We start from the raw sequence: 19406 nt of genomic DNA on the forward strand, positions 1-19406 counted from the left end.
AAGACTATTCATTGTCATCATTAGCAATTGGACTGGTGTAAATTATTTTTCCTGTAAAGTGAAATGAAATTTTGATAAGTTCAATATAGCCATATGACCTCCCCTATGGTGGATGAAGCTGTGAAAAAAGACTACTTAAAAACAGTCAAGGCAAAAATCTTATAGGTGTATCCACTTTCATTTCTTCCATATGTTTAATGTAAAGTTCATACAAATTTGCTAAGTTTCAGGTATCGCTAACATATCTCTGCGATTGTAGTAGGAGTTCCCAATAAAATACTACTGTATATAATCAAAAAGCTTTCTTCAATCTGCCAAGATAGTTGTCAATTTGACGTAGAAAATTGGACGTCAATCGAGCGTCGCAATATTATTAGAAGTCAGTTCATCAGTTGGAAATTATGTAGATAAGGACAAAACGCTCTAAGGTTAACTAATTTTGGGATGTAGAATGCGAATTCGTACTCAACAAATTCTGTCCCATATAGTTTTAAAAAAAAATTAATATTTTCCGCCAAGGTCACTCCTTTTATTTCACTTATACACCGTTGATTTTTGTTTTATTATGGATATTCGACCAATATTTACTATCATTGATATTTCACGCATTTTCCAACATCAATATAAATGAAAAACCTATTGTTCATCCTTTATTCTTTAGCTCTTTGTGGGGACTAAAACTCTACATATTGAAGAAAATTCATCACTTCTGGCAACACTGGTTTGTCTGCTTACAAAACCTATGAAAACGTTCTTAATGGCATCTATAAACATTCGATTGAACCTAATTAGCAGGTTAGTTGAATTGAACTACATTTGATCAGGGATTATTCAGAGAATTGGACGTCAATCGAGGGTCGCAAGGTGTTGTGCCTATTCTACATGTTTTCCTTCTTCTGACACTGAAGAAATATTATTAGAAGTCAGTTCATCAGTTGGAAGTTATGTAGATAAGGACAAAACGCTGTAAGGTTAAATTTTCCAGACTTACTAATTTTGGGATGTAGAATGCGTATTCGTACTCAACGAATTCTGTCCCATATAGTTTAAAAAAAAACTATAATTTTCCGCCAAGGTCACTCCATTCATTTCACTTATCCACCGTTGATTTTTGTTTTATTATGGATATATTATTGGGGTTGAGTTGAATAGCTTGCTAGACTTATAGACAGGCATATTATAATCCTGCTTCTCTGAATAAAGACGTTATTTATTTATTTATTTATTTATATTCGACCAATATTCACTATCATTGATATTTCACGCATTTTCCAACATCAATATAAACGAAAAGTCTATAGAATTAATATTTATTTCATTTTGAATTGTCAATTGTTGGCCGCGATGAATTCACATATCAACAACACGAACGACTACCTCGGTAGTACAGTGGACTGAGAAGTTGGCTGTGTAGATGGCCTTAGTATCCAAGTACATATAAAGGAAAAATAAACAACACGAACGAAGCAAATCGAAAACTAAGTGCGCTATGTTGCCGGTTCCAGCAGATTTCATAATATGGTAAAAGGATATAATAATAGTAACCTTCTTTATCAGGCGAAAGTTTAGCTCTAGCTACTCTTGCACTTTTACCTAATTTTCAATAAAAATAATATATTTAACTATACGACAGATTGCCAAAAATATATATTTAATTTCAACACCGCATTTTTCTAGGTAAATTATAGGTCCAAAATGTAACAACTCATGCACATTTTATGAGGACCAAATGGATATATCGACTGTTTCCCTATAATTTTATATGATTATATTCTCTTTTCTCAAAAATTGCTTCATTTCTGCTATTTTTCCAGGTCACCCTAAGGGTTCAGTTCAGAATTATAGCCCACTATCATAAAACAAACTCCCTTGCAAAAATAACCCAATCTACTGGTATTTTATTACTCTATTGCTATTATTATTCACAATCTAACGAACAGACTTCTAACTTTTGAAAAAATAGGTATTCGTTTTACTGGACAGCAACAAGGGTGTAGATTTTTTGTTTTGTTTTCTTGACGATAACGTTTACTCATATCTGTAATTTGACAAAAAGAAGTTTGATAACGAAATTTGAACCAAATTTCTCGAAATATTTTTTTTATTACCAATTCGATTGTTTACACCTTATGCTGGCCATTGGGTGTTCCTAAATTGGAGTGCTCTTCGAAAATTCCAGTAGCGTAACAATTGGAGCGTGCAAAATCGTTGCATTGTAATTATTTGAATTTTTCTGAGGAATACTGAAGAATAGTTTGACATTATTTTTTCTCGAAATCGGTAGCAGAGACGTCAAAACTACAAGAAGTAGAAAAGTATAGTTCTGGACTAAAGAAAATCTCGAGCCTCCAGGTTGAATTGCCAATAATTTCGAGTTATGGCTTAATCATTTTACCGAAAGAACTCATACGAATTGAATAAAATTGCAAAATATGCCAATTTAAAAATTTTTGCATATATCAGCGGTTTTCATAAATTGTTCATCTTTTAATCTTTAGCTCATTGTGGGGACTAAAACTCTTCATATTGAAGAACATTCATCACTTCTGGCAACACTGGTTTGTCTGCTTACAAAACCTATGAAAACGTTCTGAATGGCATCTATAAACATACGATAGAACCTAATTAGCAGGTTGTTTGAATTGAACCACATTTGATCAGGGATTATTCAGAGAATACTCAACACAGAATACTAAAAACTGATATAGTTTCGATTAATCTGAAATCTATCTTTTTATGTTTTATTTATTATTTCTTTTGACTTTTGCTTACGAATTGATTTGAAAAACTATAAATTAATTCTGTTGAGCACGATTGATATTCACACTCTGATTGTTGAAAGGTATACATCAGGTTCATTTGCCGTCACGATCATATTTTTCTGGCACCTTATCCCTCTCAAAGAGTTACTGTTCAATATTAAGAAATCATTATAAATTGTTCACAACTTGATTAAATTAAAAATCAATATTTAAAATAGGTCGTTTATTTAAGAACATTACTTTTTATGACTTAATTTGGAAATGTAACTATTGATTCAATATATTCTGCAGACTCTGATTGTTGAGAGGTAGTTACATCCGGTACATTTGAAGTCACAATCAAATTATTCAATTCTGATTCGTCAATGTCATCAGGTACTAGAGGTAGTTCCTCAATCTCATAAAAAACAGGAAGAAAAATAATAAAGGAATTCTTTCTACCAAAATGGATAGAGAAGCAAAATTTATGATTAATGCACAGAAAATTCAAATGAAAGTGGAGCAGTGCAGACAGTTTTGCAGTCACAGAGGCAAATCCAAGATGTCCCATACTGGATTTGTCTTTGTGACTGCAAAACTGGGTGGGGCACAGAGGGCACCTGATCAACTTGATTAAAATAAAAAACAATATTTAAAATAGATCGTTTATTTAAAAACATTACTGCTTATGAATTAATTATGAAGAAATTGTTGTTCACAACTTAATTAGAATAAAAATCATTATTTAAAATAGGTTTATTTAAGAATATGAATTATGAATTAATTTGATGAAATAACTATCAATTGATTCTGTTCTGCAAGCGTTGATATTCTCACTCTTATTGTTGAGAGGTATACATCAGGTTTGCCGTCACGATCAAATTATTCTGGCACCTTATCCCTCTCAAAGAGTGACTGTTCAAAATTAAGAGATGATTAGAAATTGTTCACAACTTGATAAAATTAAAAATCAATCTTTAAAATAGGTCCTTTATTTGAGAACATTACTGTTTATGACATAATTTGGAAATGTAACTATTAATTCAATATGTTCTGCAAGTGTTGATATTCACACTCTGATTGTTGAGAGGTGCATCAGGTATATCTGCCGTCACAATCAAATTATTCAATTCTGAATCGTCAATGTCATCAGGTACTAGAGGTAGTTCCTCATTATCCACAAGAAAATTTTGTTACCAACTACAGTTAACTTACATAGGTGATTTTTTTTTTCATTCGAATGAATAATATTTATATGCTTTTGGAGGCTTTTTTCTAACTAAGCATACTCGTATGCTTTAGTTGAAAAAGTTGACACCTATATTCTCGTTTATTGAAGTGAATAACATTCATATCATTTTGACTCCGCCCTTCTGTTTAGCTCATACTTCAAATGAACTGCATCAATATGCCTTTTGAGGTTCTGTTTATAAGCTGAAGCATAGTTGCACAGGTGACATCTATGTTCTAGTTTATCCAAATGAACAGCCTTTATATGATTTTCAAGGCTTCCCTTCTGGTTAGCTGCAAAGTCACAAAACTCACATTTATATTCTCGTTTATTCAAATGAACTGCATCTATATGCTTTTTGATGTTCTTTTTATAAGCTGAAGCGAAGTTGCACAGGTGACATCTATGTTCTAGTATATCCAAATGAACAGCCTTTATATGATTTTCAAGGCTTCCCCTCTGGTTAGCTGCAAAGTCACAAAACTCACATTTATGTTCTAGTTTATTCAAATGAACTGCAACTATATGCCTTTCGATGCTATGTTTATAAGCTGAAGCAAAGTTGCACAGGTGACATCTATGTTCTAGTTTATCCAAATGAACAGCCTTTATATGATTTTCAAGGCTTCCCTTCTGGTTAGCTGCAAAGTCACAAAACTCACATTTATATTCTCGTTTATTCAAATGAACTGCATCTATATGCTTTTTGATGTTCTGTTTATAAGCTGAAGCATAGTTGCACAGGTGACATCTATGTTCTAGTATATCCAAATGAACAGCCTTTATATGATTTTCAAGGCTTCCCCTCTGGTTAGCTGCAAAGTCACAAAACTCACATTTATGTTCTAGTTTATTCAAATGAACTGCAACTATATGCCTTTCGATGCTATGTTTATAAGCTGAAGCAAAGTTGCACAGGTGACATCTATGTTCTCGTCTATCCAAATGAACAGCATCAAAATGCCGTTTTAGATTTGCCTTGTTATTTGTTATATACTCACATACTAGACATTCAAGTTCTTGTTTATTCAAAGGAACAGTATCTATATAGTTCGTTATTTGATCTTTATGAGATGACGCTTGTTCACTACTCAATGGCTTAATTTCAAAAGTAATTCTCTCATTGAAACTATAATCTTTCTTCATTTCTGTTTCATATCCAATAGACGATCTTATTGCATTCTCATCAATGAACTGGTCAACAATATCTATATCTTCAGTCTTCAAAACATCAGTATACTGCCCGTCAATTGCATACTGAACGCTAGAATCAAAGAACTTATTGTTATGAGAAACAATTAAATTTTTGGTAGTTAGGATAGAACACAATTTCACTTGAAAGACTGTTTCATATAATCTGTAACCTGAAAATTTGCTTTTTTATAAGAGACTAATTTATAATGGCATACAGACAATTTTTAATTCCGGAAAAAGTATACCTATTATTGAAGTTATATTATTTTCTTATAATTATTTTCAGACGTTTAAAACCATTATTTTCACTGTTATGTTTGGGTAACTTAGCATCTGGAGTGACCCAAATATTTCACAAGGATTATTTTTGCCATCTTTCCATTCATTAAAAATTATATAAATATCGTACCAGTTTAATTTTGAACCATTATTGATTATAAATTGATTTTGACCCACTTCTTATTGTTCGAAGAAATCATTATGTTTGTTTTTGATTTGCGAGTAATCTCTGAATTTTTGAATAATTTCAGAGTGGAAAAACATTGTGGAATAAAAAATAATCAATCACCATCCAAAAATAATACAGTGTTTTCAAAAATATATAAACACAGGCAAATTTAGGGAAACCGACAATACTTCAAGGAAATTTGTTGTTCATTTTTCCTTGAATACTTTGGCCGATTTTAGCAATTATTTTTTAGGTTTGTAGCTTGATCCCTCGGAAACATAACGGTTCAGAAGCCATCCTCCCTTGCGATTTCTCGAATTTGAGAAGAAATTTCTGCACTTCATATAGTACTATTTTTCGAGAAAAAATGTTTCGAATCGCAAAACTCTTCAAGTTAAATTAAATTGATACACCGGAAAATGTACGTGAATTCCATAGAACAGTTAATTGTATTGATTCATTACTATAATGTTAGGTTCATTATTCGACAGTTGAACTTTGTATCAATAACATAGAATTTATAGTTTTGTAGTTAATATAAACCGAAATATATAACATATTATGTTCAAAATTCTTCTATCCAATGAATATTTCATCAAACAGCAAACGCTCAACATCAATTCTTTAATACAATAAAAACTTTTTTTTCAGTGAACTGAAACCACACTAAATTGAGATATCGCAATAAATGAAAGAGAATATCTTCCAAAAATATGTCATTTTAATTAATTTGAAGATTAATTGGTAACAATAATTTTTCCTTCACGATTTCGTGCCAACACGAAAGTGTTCCTAAACACTCGTTTGTCAACAATTCACAACAAAGGGAGTTGTCAATAATTTATTTCTTTTCATTTTTTTTTTGTTCTCCTCTGTATATAACAACAATCAAAGTAGCTGAGGACGACATTCGAGTAGTTATATTTCTGAGAAATCAAACTACAATTAAAAAAAATCATTGCTAAAATCGGCTAAAGGGTTCAAGAGAAAATGAACTTCGTTGAGATTTTGTCCGTTCCCCTAATTTTTCCGGTGAGTATGTAAATAGTTCCTAAAAAAGTGAAAATATCAGGTTCATTCAAGTAAGATACTCTTGAAATATTTCATTAGTTTGTTGTTCAAACCAGAGATGAATACTCACTCATTGTCGAATGATATCCTATCATAATCTTGTTCCATTTCTTTCAATTCTATCTTAACTCTGTTGTGATTATTCTCATTTTTTTCTGGGTAAACATGATGTTCATCGGAATACACTAACAACTCTTCAAATGGAATGGTTAAGAACGTATACACGCATATAATTTACTGAAGTAAACTGTAATTATGGATCTTTTTGAGATAAAGCGCTTTTTAACACAAGTTAAGGTTTTCTTTGCTTAGTTCTTTCCTTCGTAAGCTCTGCGAACTAAGCGAGTTAAATATTCAAATAAATTTTTTTGAAATAAATATTTCATTTTCATTTTGAGGAGTTTATTGGAAACTAACAACTCCGAATTGAATGGAAGTAATATATAATCATCACCCTACCATCTGCGTCCACTGCGGGACATAAGAATCTCTAATAATAACGAATAAATTTAAAGAAGTTTTTCTCCGATTGACAGCAAATATTTATTTTGCAGACATATATCAATCAGCAAACCATTAATTTTCTTGTCAGGCAGCAAAGTAAGGAGTTTCCTACCTTGGCAGCAAAATGTATTCATTCTATTATAAGAATAAAAAATTCGACATTTTTCGACAATCAATATTTTTTGCCACCTCCCTTATTTCTGGAGTTGTAAGTAATTCTGAGTCGCTATCACTGTCCATAATATAAATATATCCGATATTATTCCACAAAATTGTCAGTAAAATCTATGTGTTACATAGGTAACAAAGGAATCGTTGAGATGTAAATAAACATTGAAATCCCACTAAAACTAAAGTTGCGCGAGGGTTTTGCACAGTTAAATTTACAGTATTTCTTATATATTATGCATATAATATCTACAATACTTGACTCCTAAAACTTTGACATTTAACCTATTTTAGATAGAACTACGAGCAAAAAAAAAATATAACAATAAACAAAATTTTTAAATAATTTGTGGATTTACATAATCGAATTGACATTTTATATATTGATCCATACGATAGAGCAACACATAAACATCGAAAAAAGTCTGTTAGTCGATCAGAGATCGAACTAGATCTCTATTCAAGTTAAGAACGTAGTTTCTTATTTTTTTTTTTCAACATGTAACGAGAGTTTATATTTATTATATTTATTTTTTGTTCAGAGGGCAGAAAACTGAAAATTTTTGGAATGAGGTAAGATATATTTCGTTGTCCGATTGTTGTACTACTCAGAGATGTTTTTACGTGATGTTCTTTTTTTTCCTAGTGATCAATATTATTCAATAAATATTTGTTTTTGGGTATATGTGTTAGTATGTTATAAAGAAATGTTTGTCTTACATCGCATATTTTTGCTAGTGAAAAAAGTAAATTGCTAGGGAAGGTTGGTTCTTTTCCATACATAATTTTCAGAATTCGTTTCTGTATCGTTTCCAACTTTCTCAAGTGAGCAGCAGCAACCCCTCCCCAGCTCAATATGGCATATTGAATACGAGATTCCACCAGAGCAAAGTAAATGATTCTCAACTGGTGAATGTCAAGTAATTCACTCAAATATTTGAAGCATACTTTTTAAGGTTTTTGTAACGTTCTCAGTGTGAACGTCCCATCTCATATGACTATCTATTATTACACCCAAATATTTGATAGTATCTGTTCTGGAAACATTAATAACCGATTCGTTGCCCCGTATATAGAAGGTGTTGAAATTTGGTAAGTGATTTCTGTAAGCTGTAAAAGTCATAAATTTCGTTTTTTTTATAGTTTATTGTCAATAGTTGATGATTAAACCACTCAATTATATGTGGCATATCAGACTCCACCTTTTCCTTCAGATCATACCAATTGTTATCCTCATATACTATCACAGTGTCATCTGCAAAGCTTTGCGGTAGTGTTCAATTTCAGTAAATTATTGAGATATATCGAGAACAATAGTGGCGCAAGGACTGTACTCTGTGGCACACCAAACTGAACTAACTCTTCTGAACTCATTTCATTTTCAACTTTCACAAATTGTTTCCTCTGATATAGATAGCTTTCTAAGAGATTGTAAGTTGTTCCTCGAACTTCAATATCTTCCAAGGTCTCGAGTAGCTGCGTATGACTCACAGTATCAAAAGCCTTGGAGAGGTCTAGAAATATACACAGACTGGGTCTCCCGTTGTCTATCGCTTTATAAATTTGGGATGTTAAGTTTATAATGGCATCTTGCGTAGATTTGCCTTCTCTGAACCCAAACTGTTTTTTTGATAGCAAGTTGTTTTTATTTATATTATATAATCATTCAGTCTATTCTTGAGAGCTTTTTCAAAAATTTTCGCGATATTGGATATCAGTGAAATAGGTCTATAGTTTTCAATTACACGTTTTTTTCCTTTTTTATAGAGTGGCTTTATAACGGCCACTTTGAGTATAGAGGGATATACACCAGATTTCATCATTTTGTTGATAAGATATGTCATGGATTTAGCGATTTCTTTTTGAATTTCTTTGAGAGTTTCAGATTCAATCTTGTCAATTCCTGGTGATTTCTTTGATTTCAATGAATTTATAATCTGACATATTTCTTTCTCATCTACAGGTGGAAGAAACATCGACTTTGGTTATTGCGTTCATTCTTTCACATCTTGTAGAACAAAATCGTGCGAGAATATATCAGAAACGCACAGTTTTCATGGTTATATTTTATTATTCTATGTTGGTACTCTGAACTTTCCGCCACGGCTTTATCTGTCAATTCATCAATTTATAATAATAATAATAATAATAATAATAATAAGTTTATTCAAAAATTTCAAATTTGAGTAAGTAATGTTTTTTACATGTCAAGTATAATTTGGTAAAAGATATTCTCGAATAAACAAGTATCCACTAAGGCAGAGCCTGTGCGTGGGCGAGTTACCTATTCTAAAACACCTATAAACACCTGTACAGGACACTTCAGAATGGGGTTCAGTTAAATTTCCATGTAAAAAATATATCTAAAATTATGGTGTAAAATTTGCTAATATAATCATAACATAATGAAAGTCTACTAAATATAATAAAACAGGGATAAAGAGATACATGTAAATATTGAAACATAAATATCACAATGTAGGTAACGAACAATAATGATAAATAGATCTATAAGATATTGTACTATTCTAACATTTAAACAATGAATGGACAACCATACGTTCCAAAGAAAGAAGATAACATCTAGTCCTTTTTTTGAAGGAGTATATGTTTGAGACTTCTTTGATTTCAGTCGGGAGAAAGTTATAAAATCTACTAGCCAAAAAAATATGATTTCTCTGTCCTATTTTCGTTCTAGATGATATCATTCTCAGAGAGTTATTCGTTTTTAGACGAGTTTGGTATTTATGGCTGATGAGTGGTAGATTAAATCTGCTTTTGAATCGTCTTATCACAACTTTATAGAAATAGTGCTGACGTAAATCAAGAACTTCCGCCTCCGCAAATATCCGGTCGGATGAGTACCTGATTGGTTTGGATGATATAATTTTCAAAAATCTTTTTTGAATAACTTCGAGATTGTGCAAGTGTGCATCTGCTGCTGCCCCCCAAGCCAAAATACCATAGGTAAGTCGTGTTTCCACCAATGCTTGAAAGAGAATTTTAAGATATTTGAAATCCAATATTTGCTGAAAGTGTTTGAACTTATAAAGTAGCGAACGAAGAGTTTTGCAGACCTGCACCAGATGTTTATCCCACCGAAGATGACTATCAACTATAATGCCCAGATATTTCACGTTATTGGCTCTTTGTATCGTAATGGTTTCCTCAGAACTTATATCAATCTGTAAAGTGTCATATTCAGGGAGGCCACTGGCGTAACAAGAAAAGGGAACGAAACAGGTTTTCTCATAATTTATTGAAAGCACTTTTTGGCCAAAACACTTGATTAAATTTCCCATATCTCTTTCTGCTTTTTCTTTCAACCCGTTCCAAGTTTCATCCTCATATATGACGATAGTGTCGTCTGCAAAACTGGAAACCGTACCGGAGCTATTGAAGGTAAGTATGGAGTTTATATAAATTATAAAAAGTACTGGACCTAGTACAGTTCCTTGTGGTACTCCATATCTTATTTTTAGTTTTTTGCTCAATGTTTCATCAATTTTAACACATTGTTCTCTATTAAGAAGGTAAGTTTCCAACAATTCAAGGGCTTTTCCTCTAAACCCTAGATCCTGCAATACCTCCAACAACTGTGTGTGATTGACAGTGTCGAAGGCTTTTGCAAGATCTAAAAAAACACATAAGGATGGTCTGCCTCTATCCAAATCTTCATAGATTTTAGTTGTAAGTAAGTGAATTGCATCTTCTGCAGATTTACCATCCCGAAACCCGAATTGCCTATTTGATATCAAATCATTTTTTTCTATATACTGCATCATTCTTATTTTTATAACCTTCTCCAGTATTTTCGATAGATTACTTATAAGAGAAATTGGGCGATAGTTACCAGGGCTTTTTTTACAACCTTTTTTAAATAGAGGTTGGACAACACCTTCTTTGAAAATTGATGGAAAATGGCCCCCTATTAATACTTTGTTTATCAGATGTGTCAGCGGACTTGCAATTTCATTTCTTATCTCTTTTAATGTTTCCGATTTGATTCCATCAATTCCTGTTGCTTTATTGGATTTAAGGGAGTTGATTAGATTTATAACTTCTCCTTCATCGGTTGGCCGAAAAAACATAGATTGACGGGACGAATATCTATTCAGAGGAGGAGTCTCCGGAAGTATGACCTGCCTGGCAAGATTTTCACCGACATTTATATAATAGTTGTTAAAAACATCAGAAATTTCTTCTCTATTATCTGTGAGTTGGCCACTTTCATCCATTATCTGTGCTATCCCACCATTATTTTGCTTTTCATCAAATGTTTTTATTGTGTTCCACAATGCTTTACTACTATTTTTATTGTTTTCAATTTTTTCCCTATAGTAATTTTTTTTTCTGGTTTTTATCAAACAATTCAGTGTATTTCTATAGTTCAAATATTCCCCCTTCAAAACTGTATCAGACATGTTATTTTTGTACTCCCTGAGTAATCTATCCCTTCTGTTAATGGACCGCACTAGGCCATCAGTAATCCAAGCTTTCCTCTTGATAAATTTGTGTTTGATTTTTTTGTGTTTTGTATTTTTCTCAATTTTTTTCTTCAACACGTCGAGAAAGAATACTGTTGCATCATCTATGTTATCAATTGACACGAACTGTTTCCAATCGAAATCCTGTAGGTCTTGTTTCAAACCTGGATAATTGATACATTTTGTTTACGGTGGTTTCGCTGAAAATCTTTATTCATTTGTATTTTCGCCATGATAGTGTAATGATCGGTTACGTTAGTTTTTATCACGTATGAATTGATATCACCGTTTTCTCGTTTTGCTTTAATAAAGAAATGATCCAAGCAGGTTCCGCTTCTTGGTCTCGTAACGTTATTGATGTACGACATAAAATCAAACTCGTAAAAAATATTCAAATATTCGGCAACCGCTTGATCTTCCTCTGAAATATTCACATTTATATCACCCGCAAAAACATGGTAACTGCAATTCCTAGATGACGTTTTTAACAGATAGTCCCTGAGTTCCACAACGAAGTCATTCACATCATTTGCAGGCGATCTATAAATAGCTGAAATTAAAATATTTTGTTCAGCCTTGGATTTTACCTCCAATTCAACAGACTTGCATCCTCCAATATTTACTATTGAATAGTTGAAGTCGTAGCCATTTTTTATATACACAACCACGCCATCGTTTCTGTTAACATCACCTTCATTGTAAATCATATAATAATCATCCAAACCGAACACTCCCAGGCAGGGTAGCTTGAACGTCTCTGTTAAGATGATACAGTCAAACTGCTTATGAACTTGAGCTAAATAGATCTTGAATTCATCCAAATTTTTGGACAGACTGCAGATATTTTGATGTATTATATTAAATTCTGGAATATTTTCCAGTTGCTCCGAATGTAAGTTAAATTCACTGAAAGAATCAAACTCTTTAGCTACCTTCACTCTATATTCGTAATCGCGTATGTATGGGTTCATCTTTCGACAGAAAATATTCACAGATAGTGAGAAATTATGAGAGAAATCAACCACGGAACAGAAAACTGAAGTCTTAGTACTGTAGAGGAATCATTTTTGCGCCTAATTTTTGTTTACTGACCTTGTTCTTGGCTTATCCTGTGTCGCTTTTAGGTTTGGAATCGGTTTTTTTGTTGTTGAGGCCTTGGGGGTACTGGGAGTTTTCGCTTGTTCAGGAACCACTTTCTTCAAAGCATCGATCGTGGGAGTGGAAGGTGCACTGTTGTGTCTAGGCTCCAAGTTTTCGTCTCTCTCCAGGTCTTCAATTCCATATGCAATTCCGTTAACGATGAGTTTGTTTCCTTTTATGAAACAATCCTTATATTTCTCCTCTTGCTTGGCAAGAAAGAGATGCTTCCTCAATATTTTAAATTCTTGTCTTTGGTTATGGGTTAGGTCGTTAGCTATAGATATATTTTTTCCCTTCAACTTGTTGCAACTCTTGAGAATTTGCCTTAAAGAAATCAGTTCTGCCAACCAACATTTTTCAATGCAAAAATCACTTAAATATATTTATGGAAATATTTCATTAATTTCAATGAAAATGCAATGAATTAGAGAAAATACTGTATAATACTCGTCCAGAAGGCTCATTCTACCACTCGTTCATTCCAAAACTCGCCACTTCGTGGCTTGTTTTTGAATTTTGAACACGTGGAAGAATATCAATGCCTTCTACACTTGTATTATAAATAACTATTCTAGGTGGTGGAATAGCAATCGGTTTTTGAATTGATGAAGCCAATTTTTTTCCTTCTTCCGCATAGTGTTTATTGAAGGCATTTGCAATTTTCAGGTTATCGGTCAATACATCGTTGTTTATGATAATTTCTTTGATGGTTGACTTTTTCTTCTTACATTCTATACTATTTATTGTGTTCCAGAGTTGTTTCGAGCTTTTTTTGTTTTTGTCAATCTTTAAGTTATAATAGTTCAATTTCGTAATTTCCATAACACGATTTAGACGATTGCGGTAATTCTTAAATTCCTCTCCGTAAGCTTCTGGGTTCTCACGATATTTTTTATATATAGTTGATTTTTGTAGTTATTGATTTCATAAGTGCTTTTGTAACCCATTCTTTCCTTTTTTTATCGTCTTTTTTCCTTTTGATTCTTTTTGTATATTTTTCTGTCAGTTTACATATACGCTCAATAAAGAATGGAGTAGTCATTTCTATATCTCTCATTTCGTAAAATGTACGCCAATCATACTCACATAATTCGCTCCTGAAGTTCTTGTAATCAATGTATTCAACATAGGATTCTATTGAAGCCTGTGTAGGTTCCGACTCAATCAGCATTTTCAAGATTTGTGTATAATGATCAGTGATATGTGAGTGTACAATTATTGGCCTATACTTTTCCTTGAACTCAGGTGTTTTACATTCCAAAAAAATATGATCAATACACGAAGCAGACTTACCTTGTACTCTGGTATCGTTGTTTATCATCGATTCAAAATTGTTTTCACTCAATATGTTCAGATACTCCGATACAATTTTGTCATCCCCAAGTCCGATATTTATGTTCATATCACCGACAATAATATGGGAATCTGATGTTTTGTGTCTTGATTGTTCCAGGTAAAGTTTGAGTTGATCCAGAAATAGTATTACGTTCGTGGAAGGAGGTCTTTAAAGAGCTGTGATTATTAGTTTCTTTCTGTTACGAGTATTGATTTGAGTTTCAATTGCTTTGCATTTATCAATGTGGATAATGTTCGTTACGTAATTAGAATTTTCCTTTATATATACAACAACACCATCGTTTTTATTGTCATCTCCTCCATTGTGAATAGTCACGTAACCATTTTTACTGAAGAAATTAATATATTGAATCAACCAAGTTTCTGTCAAAATGATATAATCGAATACTGTATCGGTTTCACCTAAATATAAATCGAATTCATCAATATTCTTTGCTATGCTTCTAATATTCTGGTGTACCAAAGAAAAAGTGTTGTTATCGCAAGAATCAACAGGGTAATCAAATATACTGCACATTTGCTCGACCCCGATCGTATTGACTGTCTAGTATTCGCAATCTCTAATGTACTGATCCATAGTGATTATATAATATATTAAATTACAAATGAAGTATAAGATAGTAGCCCAGTATAAAACAGCATTATATATAGATAGAACAAAAATTAGTAATGGCTTACAATTATGATGATGATAATATATCAATTTTTTTTTTCTTTTTTATAATAATTTAACAACAATAATAACTGAAATGTTTATTTTATCTATTTCTTTATTGAATACCAACTTTGATTTTTTTCCAATATGTAATGAAGACGAATCAGAACGAAGTTTCATAATTTTATCCAATTTTATTTGGTTTTTCTTGAGTTCGATTGATATGTTTTCTTTCGAAGCCACCAATGAGGTTCGTAGTTGTTCCCCCGGAGTTTCGGGCTGTAAAAGCAGTTTCTGTGTCGGTGTAGCAGAGGTACTATTTGTCTTCGGTAAGGCTTCGTCTTCTTCAATTCCTAGTAACTCTTCAATAATAAACTCATTTCCATTTACAACCAACTTTTTCCTTTTAATGAAGCAATTCTTTTCTCCTTTCTCTCTTTTTGTCAACAGGTATCTTCTCAAAATTATGTATTCTTCTTGTTCTTTTATTGTGAGGATCATGTACGATTGAAATACCAGAACCTTTCAACTTCTTAGCATTTTGTAGGACATTCTTTTTCGTTAAGTAGGAAATGAATGCAGTTTTAACAGGACATTCTTTATTTTTTCCTAAGCGGTATATGTTATTGATATCTTTGTAAGTAATATCAATCTCAAGACGGTTATTTAGTTCTTGAAGAACATGTTCTACTGAAACTTCCTCGTCTAAGTCTATTCCAAAAATGACAATATTGTTTATTTCATACTGATACATTACAAAGGAATAAATGCTTAGTTACCGTAACTATAAACATTGTCATAACTAAGATGCATAGAATACCTGGTGTGTCTACTTATACCTGTAAAACTTTCAGACAAAACGGGAGATTTATACCTACTTGATTTCGAGGGATCGCGGGCTTTTCAGATGGCGCATACATCGTTTACATTTGACATTTCTCTCAATTCTCGACTCTTGTGAACCAAGGGCGTAGATCTTTTTTTTCTTGGGGAGGGATAATCGAAAAAAAGTTTTGACGACAACTTTTATTCATATCTGTAATGTTAGAAAAAGAAGTTTGATGATGAAGTTTGAACCAAATTACTCGAAATGATTTTTGTTGTTACTAATTCGGTTGTTCTTACCTTGTTCTCAAATAAGAGTTACGAAGGAAAATGAGAAATTACTTGGATAATTTTGAGAAAAAAAAGTTTCATTAATATGAGCCCACAAAGGCTTTGCTTTCAATATACAGGTTGTTTCTAGTGTGTCGTACAGTTTATCAAATATTTATTAATCTTCGCTACAGATTAGGTAAATAAATACCAAAACTTATAATTAATGCATTCATTAGAGCTTACTAGCTGGATCTTTATAATAATTTGGATTTTCCTGAGGATTACTAGAGATTTTTCTCGAAATCGATAGCAGATACGACAAAACTATAACAAACCAAAAAGTGTAGTACTGGACCAGAGTTTTTTTTCTACATTTTTCTAAACTAACAGCCATTCACCAAAATATAGTTTTGGAGGAAGGAAGCAGGCATCCTTCCAGAAAATATATCACCCTGTAGATTTGCATTCAAAATTAGCATATCACTTAGTGAAAACTTTAAACTGGAATATCTATGGCCAATTCATATTGAATATCTTGTGAAGGGAAGGTTATACGAGAAAATAACTTCAACACATGTATCTCAAAACAAAATGTTTGGGGACTCATGTTATAGGACTTTTTTTCTTAAAATGATCCGGAAATCTGTCATTTTCATTTGTATCTCCAATTTAGGAGCACCGTGTAATTACCCCCAGTAACCCCCTATTTCTACGCTCTTGTCGTGAACTTTGAGTATAGAACAATAATATTTTATATTCTATGGTCTGTCATTATATTCCATTCATTTGAGTAAAAATTCGATATGAACTGAATTGTAATTTATTGTGAATGTTTGCAGTGTCTAAAATCAGTATTTCCTTTTTAATCGGCACCAGGCAAATGCGGGAATTCGAAAAATTTTAAAGAGCGCCACCTTACAGCATTCTGGTAAAGCAGACCACCAAAGCAACAGGTGGGTCTCTCGAAAAGTCTGAAACAAAATCGAATCAGTAAACACACCAGGTATTCTATGCATCTTAGTCATAACTTAAACAGGGCAGTTATAGATCTTTAACTTCCTCTAAAGTGTTCACAAAAACAAACCGACAGTTGTCGAATTTACCACTAAAGTTGCTACCCGAATTGCAAGGATTTTCTATTAAACGGTTGTCACTGTTAATGACTGTATTCAAACATGAAGTTGTTTCCCTTCTTTCATCTGACATGCCAGCTAACATTCTTGCAGTTTTGTTTTTCAATTCCATGCTCTCGGTCAAATACCCTTCTGTCACCGTTGAACTTCGCCATCCACCATGTCTCTTCAATGTTGTCATATTTGCTCCTGCATTGACCAAGGCAGTCGCAGAAGTCCTTCGCAGACAATGTCCTGTGAATGTTTCTGGATTCGGCAATTCCAAAAAACTAGCAATTTTGCTTGGAATTTTCCCGAATGTATTTTTTTCAACCGGTTGAACTGAGCAACATTACAGTTTCACTCGTGTTTTTACTATCCATATGGTTAACTCCATCCACTGCAGAAATTTTTCATATTCCTTTTTGTACTTAAGTTCCGACTTTATCGGTAGTAGTACGGAACGAGCTTTTTCAGCCTTTTCCAACAAATCTCTTGAAATCTCAATTCTCTCTGAGTTTGCATTCATTTTCACAAATTTGAATATGATGAGAAACACGATATGACAAATATCTACAATGTTGTCAGTGACATTTCCATGGCAACCATGCCTACTTAATTCTTTATAAAGATAATTCGTTTTGTTCTGAAAACCAAAACAATTTGGTTTTTATATTTCATGCAGTATGAAATAAAATTAATTATCTATCTTGTGAGTTATTGGATTTTAACCACCTCGGGCAACGCAACAATCCCTCGGGACTTACGTCCCTCGGGATTGAAATCTGTTGCCCTCTGTGGTTAAAACCCTCATTACTCCCTTGATACATAAATAACTATTTCTTTACTACCTTTCTCAAGAAATTCAACCTTATTTCTCAAGGAGAAATTTTCTTTTTCCAAATCGTGGACTTTAGTTTTGAGATTTTCGATTTCGTTTCACTTGCCTTGATTGCATTTTTCAATTCTTCTTTATTTTTTTGGATTTCATCTATTATGAATTTTTTTAACGGCAGCGTCATTCATAATTTTGGTTGTTTCAATTATCTATAGTGTATGAACGCCTTTAGTTAACGAGATAGCTGTGTTCTTCTTTGCAGCTGTTCCCTTTTTTTTGCCGAGTACGTCGTTCTCCGATAATACGTATGAATATCTCAAATAATTATATTTCAATGCTTTTCCATGGATTGAATCAAATGATTCTTCAGCCTTATAATGTTTTCTGTAGTACTCACGTGAGTATAAAATTTGGTTATTTTTTGAGCAGAGATTCCACTATTTTAGTTCACTTTTACACAGCAATATTGAAGAACATCTGTAAGCGAAGACTTATCTTATTAAATCATAATTATGAAGTGAATACTGTTGTAAGTGATTTTGTTCATGATCAAAACAATTTACTTTTCATAATATTTGAGTTAACTAAGACCACTAATATACTTTCTTTCAGAACAATGAAACTTTTCAAAAATATGTGTCATCAGAGTTGCTGACACCTGTAAGTCAGCTTCTGAGTGTCTCGGAGCTTGCATAGACTGAATGAATTTTAGAGAAAGAGACTCCTCCGCCCCCTGGAAATCAAGATATAAAAAAAGAAAATTTGATGGTAACAAAACCTATTTCAAAGTATCAATTGTTTATTAATATCATTCATTTTTTGTCAAGGGAACCACCATTATCAAGAAGGAGACCACATTTCCAAAATGGTTGTTACGGCGAGTCGACTACATTTCTTTGCATCACATTTTGGAACTTCGTGACCCCAGGAATCATTATACTTACCAATCAAATCATTTGTCTTTATTACTTCATAGCATTACTGCTGCGCCCAACTGATATTTTGGTATAGTACTTTGAATGTGAAATGAAAAAAAGAAGGAGACTACAATTTCGAAGGCTCTCACTCGAACAGAGTTTGTGGAGAAATATTACACTCCTTGATAAGAGATTGAATCTCTTAAAAACAGGAAGAAAATTAATGAAGGAATTCTTCCCACAAAAAAGGATAGAGAAGCGAAAGTTATGATTAATACACAGATAATTAAAATAAAAGTGGAGTAGTGAGAACCGTTTTGCAATCACAGAGTCAAATCCAAGGTGTCCCACCCTGGATTTGTCTTTGTGACTTTGGGTGAGGCACAGATGGCACCTGATCAACTTAATTAAAATCAAAATCAATATTTGAAATAGATTGTTTATTT

The 19406-nt window shown here is 32.5% G+C and overlaps 1 protein-coding gene and 1 long non-coding RNA gene across 5 annotated transcripts in view; one reads left to right on the top strand and one right to left on the bottom strand.

Moving 5' to 3' along the window:
• Positions 1-3717: 3717 nt before the first annotated feature.
• The window catches only part of LOC123671020 (zinc finger protein 711-like), a 49482-nt gene continuing 33793 nt past the window's right edge, over positions 3718-19406 (bottom strand). For 2 of the 3 annotated variants that reach the window (XM_045604663.1, XM_045604662.1), the window contains exon 2: positions 3718-5236. In XM_045604663.1, the coding sequence (XP_045460619.1) occupies positions 4096-5236 (1141 nt within the window). In that variant the 3' untranslated portion in view covers positions 3718-4095. Of the gene's footprint in view, positions 5237-6755; positions 7486-19406 lie in introns of those variants that run through there. The other variant, XM_045604664.1, reaches the window with a different exon arrangement.
• On the top strand, positions 7807-19390 carry LOC123671028. Of its 2 annotated transcripts, XR_006746040.1 has the most exons (4): positions 18369-18440; positions 18505-18572; positions 18656-18811; positions 18871-19390. It is a non-coding gene; the product is annotated as an uncharacterized LOC123671028 (long non-coding RNA). The 2 variants fall into 2 exon arrangements; XR_006746041.1 differs by lacking the exons at positions 18369-18440; positions 18505-18572 and adding an exon at positions 7807-7930.

Source organism: Harmonia axyridis, chromosome 1 (assembly GCF_914767665.1).
Source record: "Harmonia axyridis chromosome 1, icHarAxyr1.1, whole genome shotgun sequence".
NCBI classification, from domain to species: Eukaryota; Metazoa; Arthropoda; class Insecta; order Coleoptera; family Coccinellidae; genus Harmonia; species Harmonia axyridis.